The 12,136-nt window shown below is 39.7% G+C and overlaps 1 protein-coding gene across 1 annotated transcript in view; it reads left to right on the top strand.

The window, feature by feature from the left end:
- The first annotated feature begins 6,197 nt into the window (after nucleotides 1-6,197).
- Nucleotides 6,198-12,136, top strand: part of ppargc1a (peroxisome proliferator-activated receptor gamma, coactivator 1 alpha) — a 313,605-nt gene continuing 307,666 nt past the window's right edge. The window contains exon 1 of the mRNA XM_016675240.1: nucleotides 6,198-6,458. Coding sequence (XP_016530726.1) covers nucleotides 6,375-6,458 — 84 coding nt within the window. The 5' untranslated portion in view covers nucleotides 6,198-6,374. The remainder of the gene's footprint in view (nucleotides 6,459-12,136) is intronic.

The following is a 12,136-nucleotide window of genomic DNA, read 5'->3' on the forward strand; positions in this document are numbered from 1 at the left end:
ATGCTTTCATTTCCAGACATTCTTTATCCTAGTCGCTAAAACTTGCACCCATCCTTCCTTTCTTTTTTCAGACCTCAATTAAAATCTGCTGCAAATTTATGACAGCATTTTATGTTTGTGCTTTAAAAATTGGTCAAAGTCATTGCAAATCCTCGTGGTACGAAGAATGTGACTTGGGAGTGTAATAGTATTCTGCAATGTAGTTTAAGTCCTTTACTCCAAAGGCTAATATCTGAGAGATATTTTGTTTTGAATTTATTCTACAGGCAAATGCAGTTAGAATGTAATAGATCTGTGATTTCTTCTTTTAAAAAAGGCATTTCTCTCTTTTTTCTGTTTTTACATCCACTGTCCACTGATGAACTAAGAATAAAGCAAGAAAATGAACAAGTAAGCATTTTTACAACACCTCCGTAGCGTCTGGATGTAGCCAGGCGGAGACACCAGACCCTGCATTGGGACTGTTTTTTTTTGTTTTTTTGTTTTTTAAATTAAGTCTGTAGATTCTGTAATGTGCCACGTCAGCAAGCAACCAAGTGTGCTCCGATGTTTTTGACTGTTGGGGAAACGGGTTTCTGAGCGGTCGGCCTTTTGCTCGGGAACACACGGAGCGACACAAAAAGTCTCCGTCTGACTAATCAGGCCAATAGAAAAGCCATTAGACTGAGCTGATCTGGAAATTATATGGGATTGATCCCGAGGTAAGAACAGTTTTTCATGCTCGGTACTTCCGATTGATTCACGCTGCCATAATTACAAATGAAAATCATTATGTCTCCAAGCTGTATTTTCTCCAGTGTCTGATGCGAGCGCCGCGATTACGGCCTGTATGAATGAGTACACGCAGACATCCTTGTCAACACCTATTAATACTGGATAATTAATATTAATAAAATGGTATTTGCATGTATTTTTTTTTCAAAGCTATTAAAAGTGTGAAGGTTATTCGAGGCCAAGCATGTAATTTATTTGACCCTACAGCTGCTCTGCATCAATACTCGCAGTCCTAGCTACAGACTAGAGACAGCTTTTTATGTTTTATGTTTTGATAGCACAGTCAGTGCCTTGCAAAAGTGTTAAAAAAAAAACAACCCCAGACCTTTAAAGCTTCAATACATTTGATGTCAGATAGACACAAATGAGTGCACACTTCTAAAGGGGAAAGAAGGAGGAAACATGCTCTTCAAAATGTTCTACAATTATTCTAGGGATGGAGGTATCTGCTTTCTATTCAGCCCCGCGGGTTAATACTTTGAGAATCACGTTTCATGGCAATCTCAGCAGTAAGTACTCCGAAGAGCGACTCCATCGGCTTTTGACATCAAAATAGTAAAATTTTTACCAACTTTTCTGTGAGGCAGTTTTTTGAAATGTTGCCTCAGATTCATTTGAATTTAGGTCTGGACTTCGAATGAGGTGTTCTTCCCATTTTAGCACTAGCTGAATGGTTTTGGTTACTAATCTACAAGACATGGAACTTCCACCACAATGTACAGTTTCTCTGCAACCTCTAACATAGAATCTCACCTCCCTGAGCTCTGTGCCACTCTGCTAGGGTAACTATAGGTCTCTAGTTGTTTCTCTGACTGATCCCCTCCCTGCCTGGTATCTCAGTTAAGGTGGATGACCATGTGTTGGTTGGTTTCCCGTTGTCCCTAGGTTTTTCCATTCTCAAATAATGGATTAAACATGATTGGTGAGATGTTGAAAGCTTGGGATATTGTTTTATCCTTTATCCAACGTCATGTGTAAGAAGAGCTGAGTATAAAAACTTTGCAAAAAAAAGAAAGAAAAAGAAGTAAGACCGAAAACCGTATACTTTTCATTTAAGTCCAAAAGTACGCACCGCTTTTGGTTGGCGCGTACCTTTGGTTGGTTTGGCCTATGTCGCATGACATCCCAAAAACACGTGTTGTACGGGGTTTCCATACTCTTGCAAGGCGCTGTGACTCACCGAAAGTCGCAAACACAAACAAAAAGAAACAAGAAAACAAAAAACAACAACAACAAAAAAAGCAAGGCAGGTATTGTTCGGCGTCATTCCAAACAGCGTGAATCACCAGCTCGCTGCAGCTCAATCTCCTGCCACCCACAGAGTCCTGGATGGTGCCTCATCATCATTTGAGACCGTGGGGTAGAGAAAGTTTATTGCAAAACACCTCAGCATTTCTGGAAATCCATCCACCCACTCATTCCTCCTCCTCCTTCTCCTCCTCCTCCCATCCCACGCCGGTCCTTCACCCCCAAACAGCACCACGACAGGTGTCTTATCTCCATCGCGCAGCACAAGCACAGCCAATCTTCCAGGAAGACGGCGGCTGGAATGTGACAAATCCATCTGTCCTGGTTTGAATTTGTATGCTAATTTGAAGTAATAGCCCCTTTGGTGACAGTGCAAGGGAACAATTCAATCACGCCATCTATGACAGTTGCGTCCTGGGCCTTCTCTGTGATACGGGAGTATATGCACGCAATGTCTGGGTTAGGCTTGATAGATTGGTTATGTAGGTGCGCGGTGGCATGTAGACTGCATGTTTAAAAACCGGCTGCCAGTTGGAGATGAATCACGCAACGACTAAAGGCACCTGTGCAAAAATGAGCAGCTACTACCGTCTGGAGAACAAAACAAAACAAAAAAAAAGAGAGAGAGAAGAAAAAAAAAAGGGAAACAATGTTTGATTTGAAGCTATTTATTTCCTAGCTAATCTTCTGGATTGGCAGCCGTCCTTAGCTCTCGTTCTCACTGCAATTTTTACCGCTGCTGCCTCCCTCCTGAGATACGTGCGGTGCCCCCACAAAAAAAGATCACGCCAGCACAATTGTGAACGTTGTCGGGCTGAATTATCTCTCGCTGTTGATTTGATTCAGAGGGAAGCTTTTAAGTGTCACTGGGCAGGAGAGGGGAGCCGGCTAAAGAAGGAGCTGAGAAGATACAAGAAAAAAAAAAAAAAAAATAAAATAAGGGCGCGAGCACATTTATGGCTCTCTGTAATCTTTAAATTAATCTGCAGCTCGGGAAAAGATTATGGTTGATGGTGACAGATAAGGCTAAAGAAGAAGCCTCTCTACATTCTTGATTCAATCGTTCCTTTTCTTTTCCCCTCAAAATACATTTCATTACGATGACACATAATAATCACCGTAGCTGTCGGTGAAAGATCAAAATCTCCCTAAACTCTCTTTTTTAATTTTCAAACGCACAGGGATGTATTTTAGCACAAGTTGACCCTCTTAGCAGTGAGCTTGGCCACGACAAGAAGCATATTCCCCCCCTCCATCTTTCCTAGCATCTCTGCTGCTGCGGGGAATACCCAGACAATTTCCGGATCCGGCTCAGTGCCCGTTGACCAGGCTTCAAACGGGTGCCGATCGTGCGCGGGGAACGCATTCGATCAAACCAGGAGGGCAGCAGACGTTGACCGATGAGTCGACAGGACTCGCCCATCTAACTGCAGGGGTTTGCATCAAGATAAATGGCGTCGGTGAAAGACAGCTCTCCAAATGAGGCCTGTTGGCAGCGATTGTGCTAAGCAGCTCGGAGAAAATGAAGGATTTTCTCCACGGTCAGCAGAGCTGCGTGGGGAGAACAAGGAGTTCCATCATGGGTTGGTTTAATTCTGAAGAAGAAGAAGGAGAAGAAGAAGAAGAAGAAACATTCTTCCTTTCGAGACGTTCTGGGCGAAGGGGGTCATTTGTAATATTCCACACGCGTCGATTTCAGCCATGTTTACGAGAACATTTAGAATGTTTAAAACATGCAACGTGTGAAAATATCAGAACATTATAAAAACATGACATCTAGTCTGACTGGATTCAGCAGTTATCTAATAAAATGAAATTATGATGAAATGAAAATGGTAACGCTCACAGGAATCAAACGGCAAAGCAGCATCCAGGAGCATTAGTCAGATGTTATTGATTAGTTGATCATTGGGTTGTTGTGTCCTATTTTACAGCTGAAACTCTATTTACGTATCCAAGTTTAAAAAAAAAAAAGTTTTGCTAGTTTGTTCCTCGTGTACATTTTTAAATCGAGTAGTTTTTTTTGTTTGTTTCCCTTTTTTTGTTTTACTTTCTTGATTTAGCGTATAATACCAATGCAACGTAATATAATATAATGCAATGTGATACAATATGCACGCTATCTTGCATCACAGCAGGTTTCTTTACACACACACACACACACAGATAGAATCTGAATTACACATTACAGGATGAGCAGATAATGGAGTTGTAACCTGGACAGTGATCCCAGGTAGAGCAGCAAGTGCACAAAAGATTGGCTGAAAAAGAAAATGATCGATGTGCTTCAAAAGTCCAGACCTCGACTTGACTGAAATGCTGAGGCGAGTCCATAAGAGAGCTGTACGCAAAACTCGATGGACAGAGGGATTGTTGTGAAGAACAAGATCTGGCAGCAGTGACTCGAATTAAGTATTTTATGTGATTTTTCTCTGAAGTTAAGAGTTAAAATGTTGTAGAACCGGGGAAAGGAAGGCATCATGTTCGTAATATTTGAATGCATAAAACTGAACAATTATAAGACGGTGCACTTTCTTTTTAGCGTCACTGTATTTGAAATTAAGAGCTGAGACCATTGTGGTTTCTGCCATTTCTACGCAGTGTGCAAATCAGAAAAGATGGACGTGTAACAGAGGAAACTTAATGACTCACCCTGGAGACATTTGAATAAGTTGTAAGTATATCCACTAAGTGTGAGTGTTTTTTTTTTGTTTTTTTTTTATGTTTTCTGTTTTTGAATCGGCACTTTTAAGATTTACCCAATTACATGAAAAGCAGTCTGTCACCTTCTGTTTGATTCATGCTTGTTCTTTTTGCTTTTCCTTCAGAAAGACCGGCCGATTTGAGAACCACTAAATTAGTCTGCGCGTCTCTGCCGGCTGCACTTGGCTGTGTCATTTTTTCTAATCCAAGTTTTATGCCTTTCTGATAATGCGCCGTAATAAGGAGAAAATGAGGTGTATATTATTCTGTGTTATAACTGGGGCATCTGAAATAGCTATTGGCAGATTATAGTAGTAGGTAAAAACCTCGGATTATACATTTGATTTTGCTACATCATCTCCCGTAGAACCATATATATGCAAATGGTTTTTCACTTACACCACATGATTCAACTTCTGCCCACGCTGGATTCCAGGCTTAGCTTTGCTAAGAAAATTTAATGTCAGCAGTCTTTGTGGAGGAAGACGAACGATAAAGATGGATGTCACCCTATAGCAGACTGTGTAACAAAGCCAGCAGGAGGGTGAGAGAGATGTCATTGAAGACCAGGAAGAAACGCACAACACCTGTACGTGCAGGACCGCGGTTTGTAATATTCCAGTAATATTTTGTCAGCTTGCATATATCCCTGTAACCTTAGAGTTATGTTAAAATCCTACCATGATTAAAAACTAAATAATGTATCTAGTAAAGTTCTGTATTCTAAACATGGCAATGTCAAAAAGGAGGCCAGTTGAATTTTTGTACCTTTTGTCAAGGAGGGAAAAGAAAAGACGCTCCTGTCAGGTCACACGTGATCATTTTGTTCAATAACTTGGTATGTTACTAGCCACAGATTTTGCATTTTGCAATTGTTTTGGTTGACCACAAAGAGGTAGTCTTTTGTGGTTCGTAAGAGGAGAAATGCCCAATGTTATGTGTGCAACAATATTCATAGAATACGTCCAAAATAAATGTGAAATCTGACTGTAAATAAGAAGCACAATCAGTAGCCTCATCTCAATTAACTCAAATTAACTCTTGAAGTTTAACAGTGTGTGTGCATGATATGATGACTGTTAAAACTGTAAATTATTTAAAGAAATCATGTTAATAATAACACTCAGTTAGATGCACAAAACTAACTAAATACTTGTAAGAATCGTTTTGCAGTAGCTGGAGCTTGAATGTTCAAGAACATTGAGGAAATTAAGATCAACCAGCGAGCCAATTGAGAGAAAAATCAAATCAACTTGGGTATGTTTCCCCCCTTTAATTTGCATCTGCAGTAGCAAATCCGAAAAAGCTAAAAGTTTGTGACACAAAAGCAAATTTCATGACGTTGGTGAGCAGCGTTTGACCCTTTAGCTGACACCTGAAGGAGGATGTGTTTTTGAGGGGAGGGGACCGCACCCAAACGCATCCTACCTCTGTTTTTTTGGGGGGGAGAGAACGAACCACGTGACCAAAAGAAGCAGCAGCCTGCATACCGCCGCTGTTCCGACTGACACCGACCACACAGCTGAACCGAGCTGAGCGGGGCTGAGAGCAAGAACAGAAGAGGCACTCGTCGAGGGAAGACTTACAGAGCAAAAACCAAGAATCTCCTCCGACTCCCTCCTCCGACAGAGGCGGCTGGCTGGCTCACCATGGACGGTTATGGTCGGACCGAAGATGAGCTGTTCTCCTCCTCCTGCCTTCTGAACCTCACCTGGGAGACTTGCTACGAGCAGGTAGGGCGGAACTTTCTCCTTCACGTCTCGGCTAAATGAGCGGTCTGTCGCCAACGAGCTGCTATGAAAACAAGTGTTTCTTTTGTTGTTGTTTTTTAAAGCGAGGAATAAGCCAGGTGCAAGTTTACTAACTTTATTTGTGTCATTCTGTAGTTCTTTTAACCTGAAATGTTGCCTTTTGCAACTTACTGGGTTCTCAAAATTAATAGTAACCAGCAATGTAGACAGAATAAACTGTATCCGTATGAAGAAAACTGAACGGGATGATGCCTTGTTAGTAATATGCACTGTGGTACTTTCTGCATTTCCAAGTTCCCAGGTAAGTGTGAGAAATCTGAATACTCGAACTTCAGGAAGTGACTGTGTGGTAAAGTTTGTCACATGGATCCATGTATAGGGTGCCAAAAGTGCCACAATATAAGAAATATCTCAAATATTTATTAAACGTGGCGTAGTTAAAATTAAGTTGGATATAAATACATTTGTCAACATTTGTATATATAATATGTATCATAAATAAATGAGAATTTAAATTGTACTGTTTTTCAGTGCATCATGAAATAATTTAAACTGGAGAAAAAACTTTTCTTTTTAATATGTATTTCTTTGTAAAATATAGCAAAATAAGCTGTGTTAGCCTCACCCACTGTTTTATATTAAGAAGGCTGATGAATTTAAAAAAAAAAAAAACACCAAGACTGGAATAAATATTTGTACTTTTTCTGTATAAAAAAAAACAACATTGTTAGTAATGACATGTGTAACTGAATGTACATTTAATATATTTTCTATACATGTTCTTCCTATTCTACTTGATAAATGATGTATCAAAGTCATTTTTAAGTTGTTAAGTATTTACTGAATTTTGTCACGGTTATAACTCCATAAACTCCAGGCTCGTGAGGCCTGTCTTCACCCAGGTGTTTCGCTGCTGTTTGGAGATAATCACCTAATTCATTCCTTGAGCTCAGTATTTTCTGCCTTTAAAAAAACAAAAAAAAAAAACACTTATTGTGTGCTACATGAAATCCGTTATCATTCTAATTTGTCAGAGTGGCTGAAATCATCTGACACAAGAAAGCTAGCAAAATCACCCTCCGAATGCTAAGAGGGCTCCCAGCTATTTAGCAATTTACGCTCAATGATTGATGCCAAAATATTCTCTACAGCGATTTCTATGGTAATTTACTTGAATGCCACCAAGAGATCTCAGGATATATGTACAATATGTTCATATTCCACTGTGATCAGGCGTTAAGGTTGCAAAAAAAAACAAACCCCGAAGCGGAGGAGGACACTTAAACAATCACTTTCTCATGCTTTAGTGGGCTGCCATTTGAAATTTGAATTACGAGTAATCACAAATTAAAGAGGATTAGACCCTTTTAAAAAAGGCAGAGCGCCTGATTTGCTGCGCTGGGGGACATAATGCAGGAGTTATTCAGGCGAAAGGGAAACAAAAACCACATGGAAGCATGTCTCAAAATCACAGTCATTGGGGATTGGCAGATTTTTTTTGTGTGTGTAAATGTTCAACAATTAAAGCGATTTCAGCTGCAAAATTGCTTTCGGCACATCAATCCAGGAGCTGAGCATTTTTGCAGAACTGAATGTGGTTTAATCCCAGCACAAATTATGAATGTCTTCCATTTGTGAGTGAATGGCAAGAAAAAGTTCATAAATCAGCTTTAATGATTTTGAATGGAACCATTTCCAGTTGGAAATCATAAACAGAATCATTAACTTTCGTTATGCTGCCGGCTAGTGAATATTTTTTTGAAGCTTGGATTGTTGTGGAGAGAAAACCAGAAGTTTAAATCAAGTATTAGAGTCATAATGTCACTGAAGAAATGTAAATCTGCGTCTAAATGATTTACATGTCATCAAAAAGTCAAATTATTTCAGTACTTCCATTTGGAAAGCAAAACTCCTGTATTGTACAGATTCTTTACACATGTACTGATAGACTTCAAGTGTTTCTTCCTGCTAATTTTGATTATTTCTTACATCTACTGAAAACAACAAATTCAGTTTATTGCGACGGTTGGAATTTTACATGCAGTACATCCGGAAAATATCCGCAGCTCTTCACTTTTTCCACATTCTGCTATGTTTGAGCCTGACTCTTAATTATATTCTATGAAATAAATAAATCTCAAAATGGAATTGTTTTCACTGATTTCCACAGCTTAAATGGAGTTCCGTTGTGGTAAATTCAGCTGATTGGAAATTTGTACACAAGGTTCCACAGTTGGCAGCGGGTCAGAGCGTAAACACAGCCAAATTTGAAGAACTGCAAAGAAAAGTGGGCCAAACTGCTTGCAGATAAGGTGTGCCGAGTTTCTGGCATTGTATCCAAAATGTCTTCAGGCTGTTAATCGCTGCCGAACCTGGATCAATAAAGTATTAAGCAAAGGCTGCAAATTCTTACATAAGTGTGATTTCTTGGTTTTCCATTGTTAATAAATTTGGAATAATCTTAAAAAAAAAAAAAAAAAGTAGTAGTTTTCCCACATTGTCATAATGGGGCATTTGTATGTAGAAGTTTGAGGAAACTCAAATCCAAATTTGAAAAAGTCAATAACATAAAATGTGGAAAAAGTGAAGCATGGTGAATACTTTTTACAGGTACACTGTCAGATGGTTTTGTAATCGTCTCTGGTTCAGCAGTGGCTCAAACCTGGAAGGTCACGGATACATTACATCTGGTGTCTCTTGTAGTACANCTGGTAACAATCGGAATGCATTGTGGGAGATGTAGTTTGTAATCAATTCGTGCTCAAAACCAGTTTTAAGTCAATCATCAGCCTATAAAATGCTGGGGGCGGGGGCACATAAAATGACATGGTGGGCCACATGTGGCCCGTGGGCCTTGAGTTTGACATATGTGCTTTAATTGGACTTGGCTTCAAAATCTTTCTCAAGCCTGCAGTTATCCCTGTTCATCATGCTCCTTTCTCTACCGCACTTTTTCCTTCCACTAAGCTCACCGTTAATATTCTTGGATAGAGCGCTATGTGAGCAGGAAGCTTCTTTTGCAATGAACTTTTATGGCTATTCCTCCTTGTAAAAAAAAGAAAAAAGGGTCAATAACTGTGTAATAAAAGTAATTTTTGATGTAACCGATTTTTCAGGGAGTCTGAAGTTTTGGTTTTATCGTCTATAAAACAGATATTTTTTTAATATAAACAAGCATTTGAAATATATAATGAAATAAGAGCTGCAGAATTTGAATTAAATGTCTTTCTTTTCAGTGACATCCTAATTTATTGAGATTATTCTCTAGTACAAAACCACACAAGCTCGGTGATATTTACATTCCGGCAGCCATCTGTGGCTACGACCTTAAAATGTGATTATTTTTCTCCCAAATCTACAGTAGTTACATACTTTATATGCTCTGTCTCAAAAATTGTCTTTTTATTAAGGAGGAACATGAGGCCATGTGCTCCGCCGGCTCGCTCTTAAGATCTAAGATCCCCCTTTGAACTTTGCAACTTTCGTGACGGGTGGCGTAAATAAATAAGGAAGCAAAAGGGGAAATGTTGACACAGCCTGTCCTTGTGGCCAGATTATCCACTCATGCTTGAGCGCCGGGTAAAGGCAAGGAGGAACTGTGGGGAAACGCTGGATCCCGCCTAAGGAGGGGTGCACGTCTGCATATGTGCATGTCTCTGCGCATTTATTTTCAACAGCACAGACACGACGGCGGCCGACATTGCAAAAGGGGCTTCGGTTAATTACGACCCAAACTTATTCACTTCTCTGTGCTTATTCACTTCCGCCGCTCCCAGCCGCACATGGCTTCTTGAGGGCTGCTGTCCGTGGTGCTGAAAGTTTCATCACACATTTTCTGCACGTCTTTTTTTTCTTTTTCTCTGGACTTCCAGGCCACAAACCCTCCGTCCAGACTCTGGACTCGCTCTTCAAAGGCAATATATTCACTTTGCCTCGACAAAATGCGTGCCAGCACTTGGAAGTCTGGCTCCGACGGGTGAATTCCTATCATTCAAGACGTTTAGAAAAAAGAAAAAAAAAAAAAAGAGAGAGCGAGGGAAAGAAAGAAAGAAAGAAAGAGCTGCAGGTTGCTCAGCATGCTCTGAGAAGCAGTAAGAACTAATATATGTTTTCATGTGTCTGCTGCTGCCTACAGCAAGGCTCCAGTTACATTACTGCACACTCAGTGGCTCGACTAAATGAAAGCTCCTTTGTGTGCACTCTTATGTGCAGTATTTGATCCATGTGAGTCACTTTTTTTTTTCTGTGTAATGACTCAGTAGCCTGAATGGTCGGAAAGGAAGCTCACTTTTCAGCAGGAGAGGGATGAAAACATTTATGAGAAAGGATTTAGAGAAAAAAGTTTGAAACGATTAGTCCCGTGTCTTTGGGTTCCTACTATGGAGATTTGAAGACAAGTCAGTTTATTAACACACTGGTCCACAACTCGACTTCATCTAGCCGAAGCTGCATTTGACTCCGAAGTCCAGATTTTTCACAGCTTTCCCCTCTTTTGATTGTGAGAAACCGTGTTTGAGAAAACGCACATCTTTCAGACGCTTTACTAAAGCTGATGCTCTTTGAGAATCGGTATCAATAATAGAATCTACAACATTTACACTGGTTCAGTAATCACAGATTTTTCTGTGGAACATGGCTCCACAGAAAAATATTTGCTGAATATTCACCTATTTGTGGATTTTTTTCCCCCTCCTAAAATACAAAAAAATGCTGAAATATCAAGATGCCACTGGCAGACTTTTGCAATGCAGCCAATCCAGGAGCACCATTCATTTTCCCTTGAAACGAATTGGTGGTTATTGAAGTGCTTATTGGCTACGCCACCAAAAACAGAGATAAAGAAGACTGTAGATATTATCTGCGTTAGTGCTAATATGGTTTCTGTTGTGTGTACTGATGCATACTAGGGTGTATTTTGTGTTTAAACTGTTAAAACAGGCTGTTATCACCAATAATAGTCGTTTTGTGAAGGACGATGCAATATGAAAGTCGATATATTTCTAGGTAGGGATACAGGGATTCACAGAAATATTTTTACCCCTTCACATTGTTAACATTTTTCTTGTCCAATTGACACTTTGCTTTTTGTGATGCGTCAAAACAAAGTACTACAAACTTACAAGTCTTTTGCAGTACGTCTCTTTTAGCTTTGCACGTATGCTTGAACCCAAGTTTTCTTAGTTTGGGAAACAGCGTAAGCTCACTAAGATCAGATGGATCTTTAAACTCATTTATAGATCTTTTGCAGGTTCTTATTTGGCTTCAGGTTCAGACTTGCTCTGTGTCATTCTTGCCCATAAATCTGCTTCTATCTACTCCATTCCAGTGCATCTGTGGCTCTGTTGTCTATTGTTCTGGATGACTATAAAGGCAAACAAATTATGTCTCAGTATCAAACTGCTGACAAACAAAGAACCTAAAAATCCAATTTAAGACATGTTCTTTGCTCAGTTGTCGGTAATTTGTTAAGTTTGGAAGTATTTTCTTACTTAGCAATTCGTAAGTTAGGCCAAAAACACATTACTATAGTGATAGTTCAGCAATGACCAACGAAAAACCTTCGTGAACTCTGGAAAAACTACCAGTCAAAGACACGATTAGAGAAAACAAGACAACCTTACTCATTGAAGGCAAAGTGTCTTGAAAGGACTAATGAATAT

This window comes from Poecilia formosa, unplaced genomic scaffold, assembly GCF_000485575.1.
Source record: "Poecilia formosa unplaced genomic scaffold, Poecilia_formosa-5.1.2 Scaffold111, whole genome shotgun sequence".
Classification (NCBI taxonomy): domain Eukaryota; kingdom Metazoa; phylum Chordata; class Actinopteri; order Cyprinodontiformes; family Poeciliidae; genus Poecilia; species Poecilia formosa.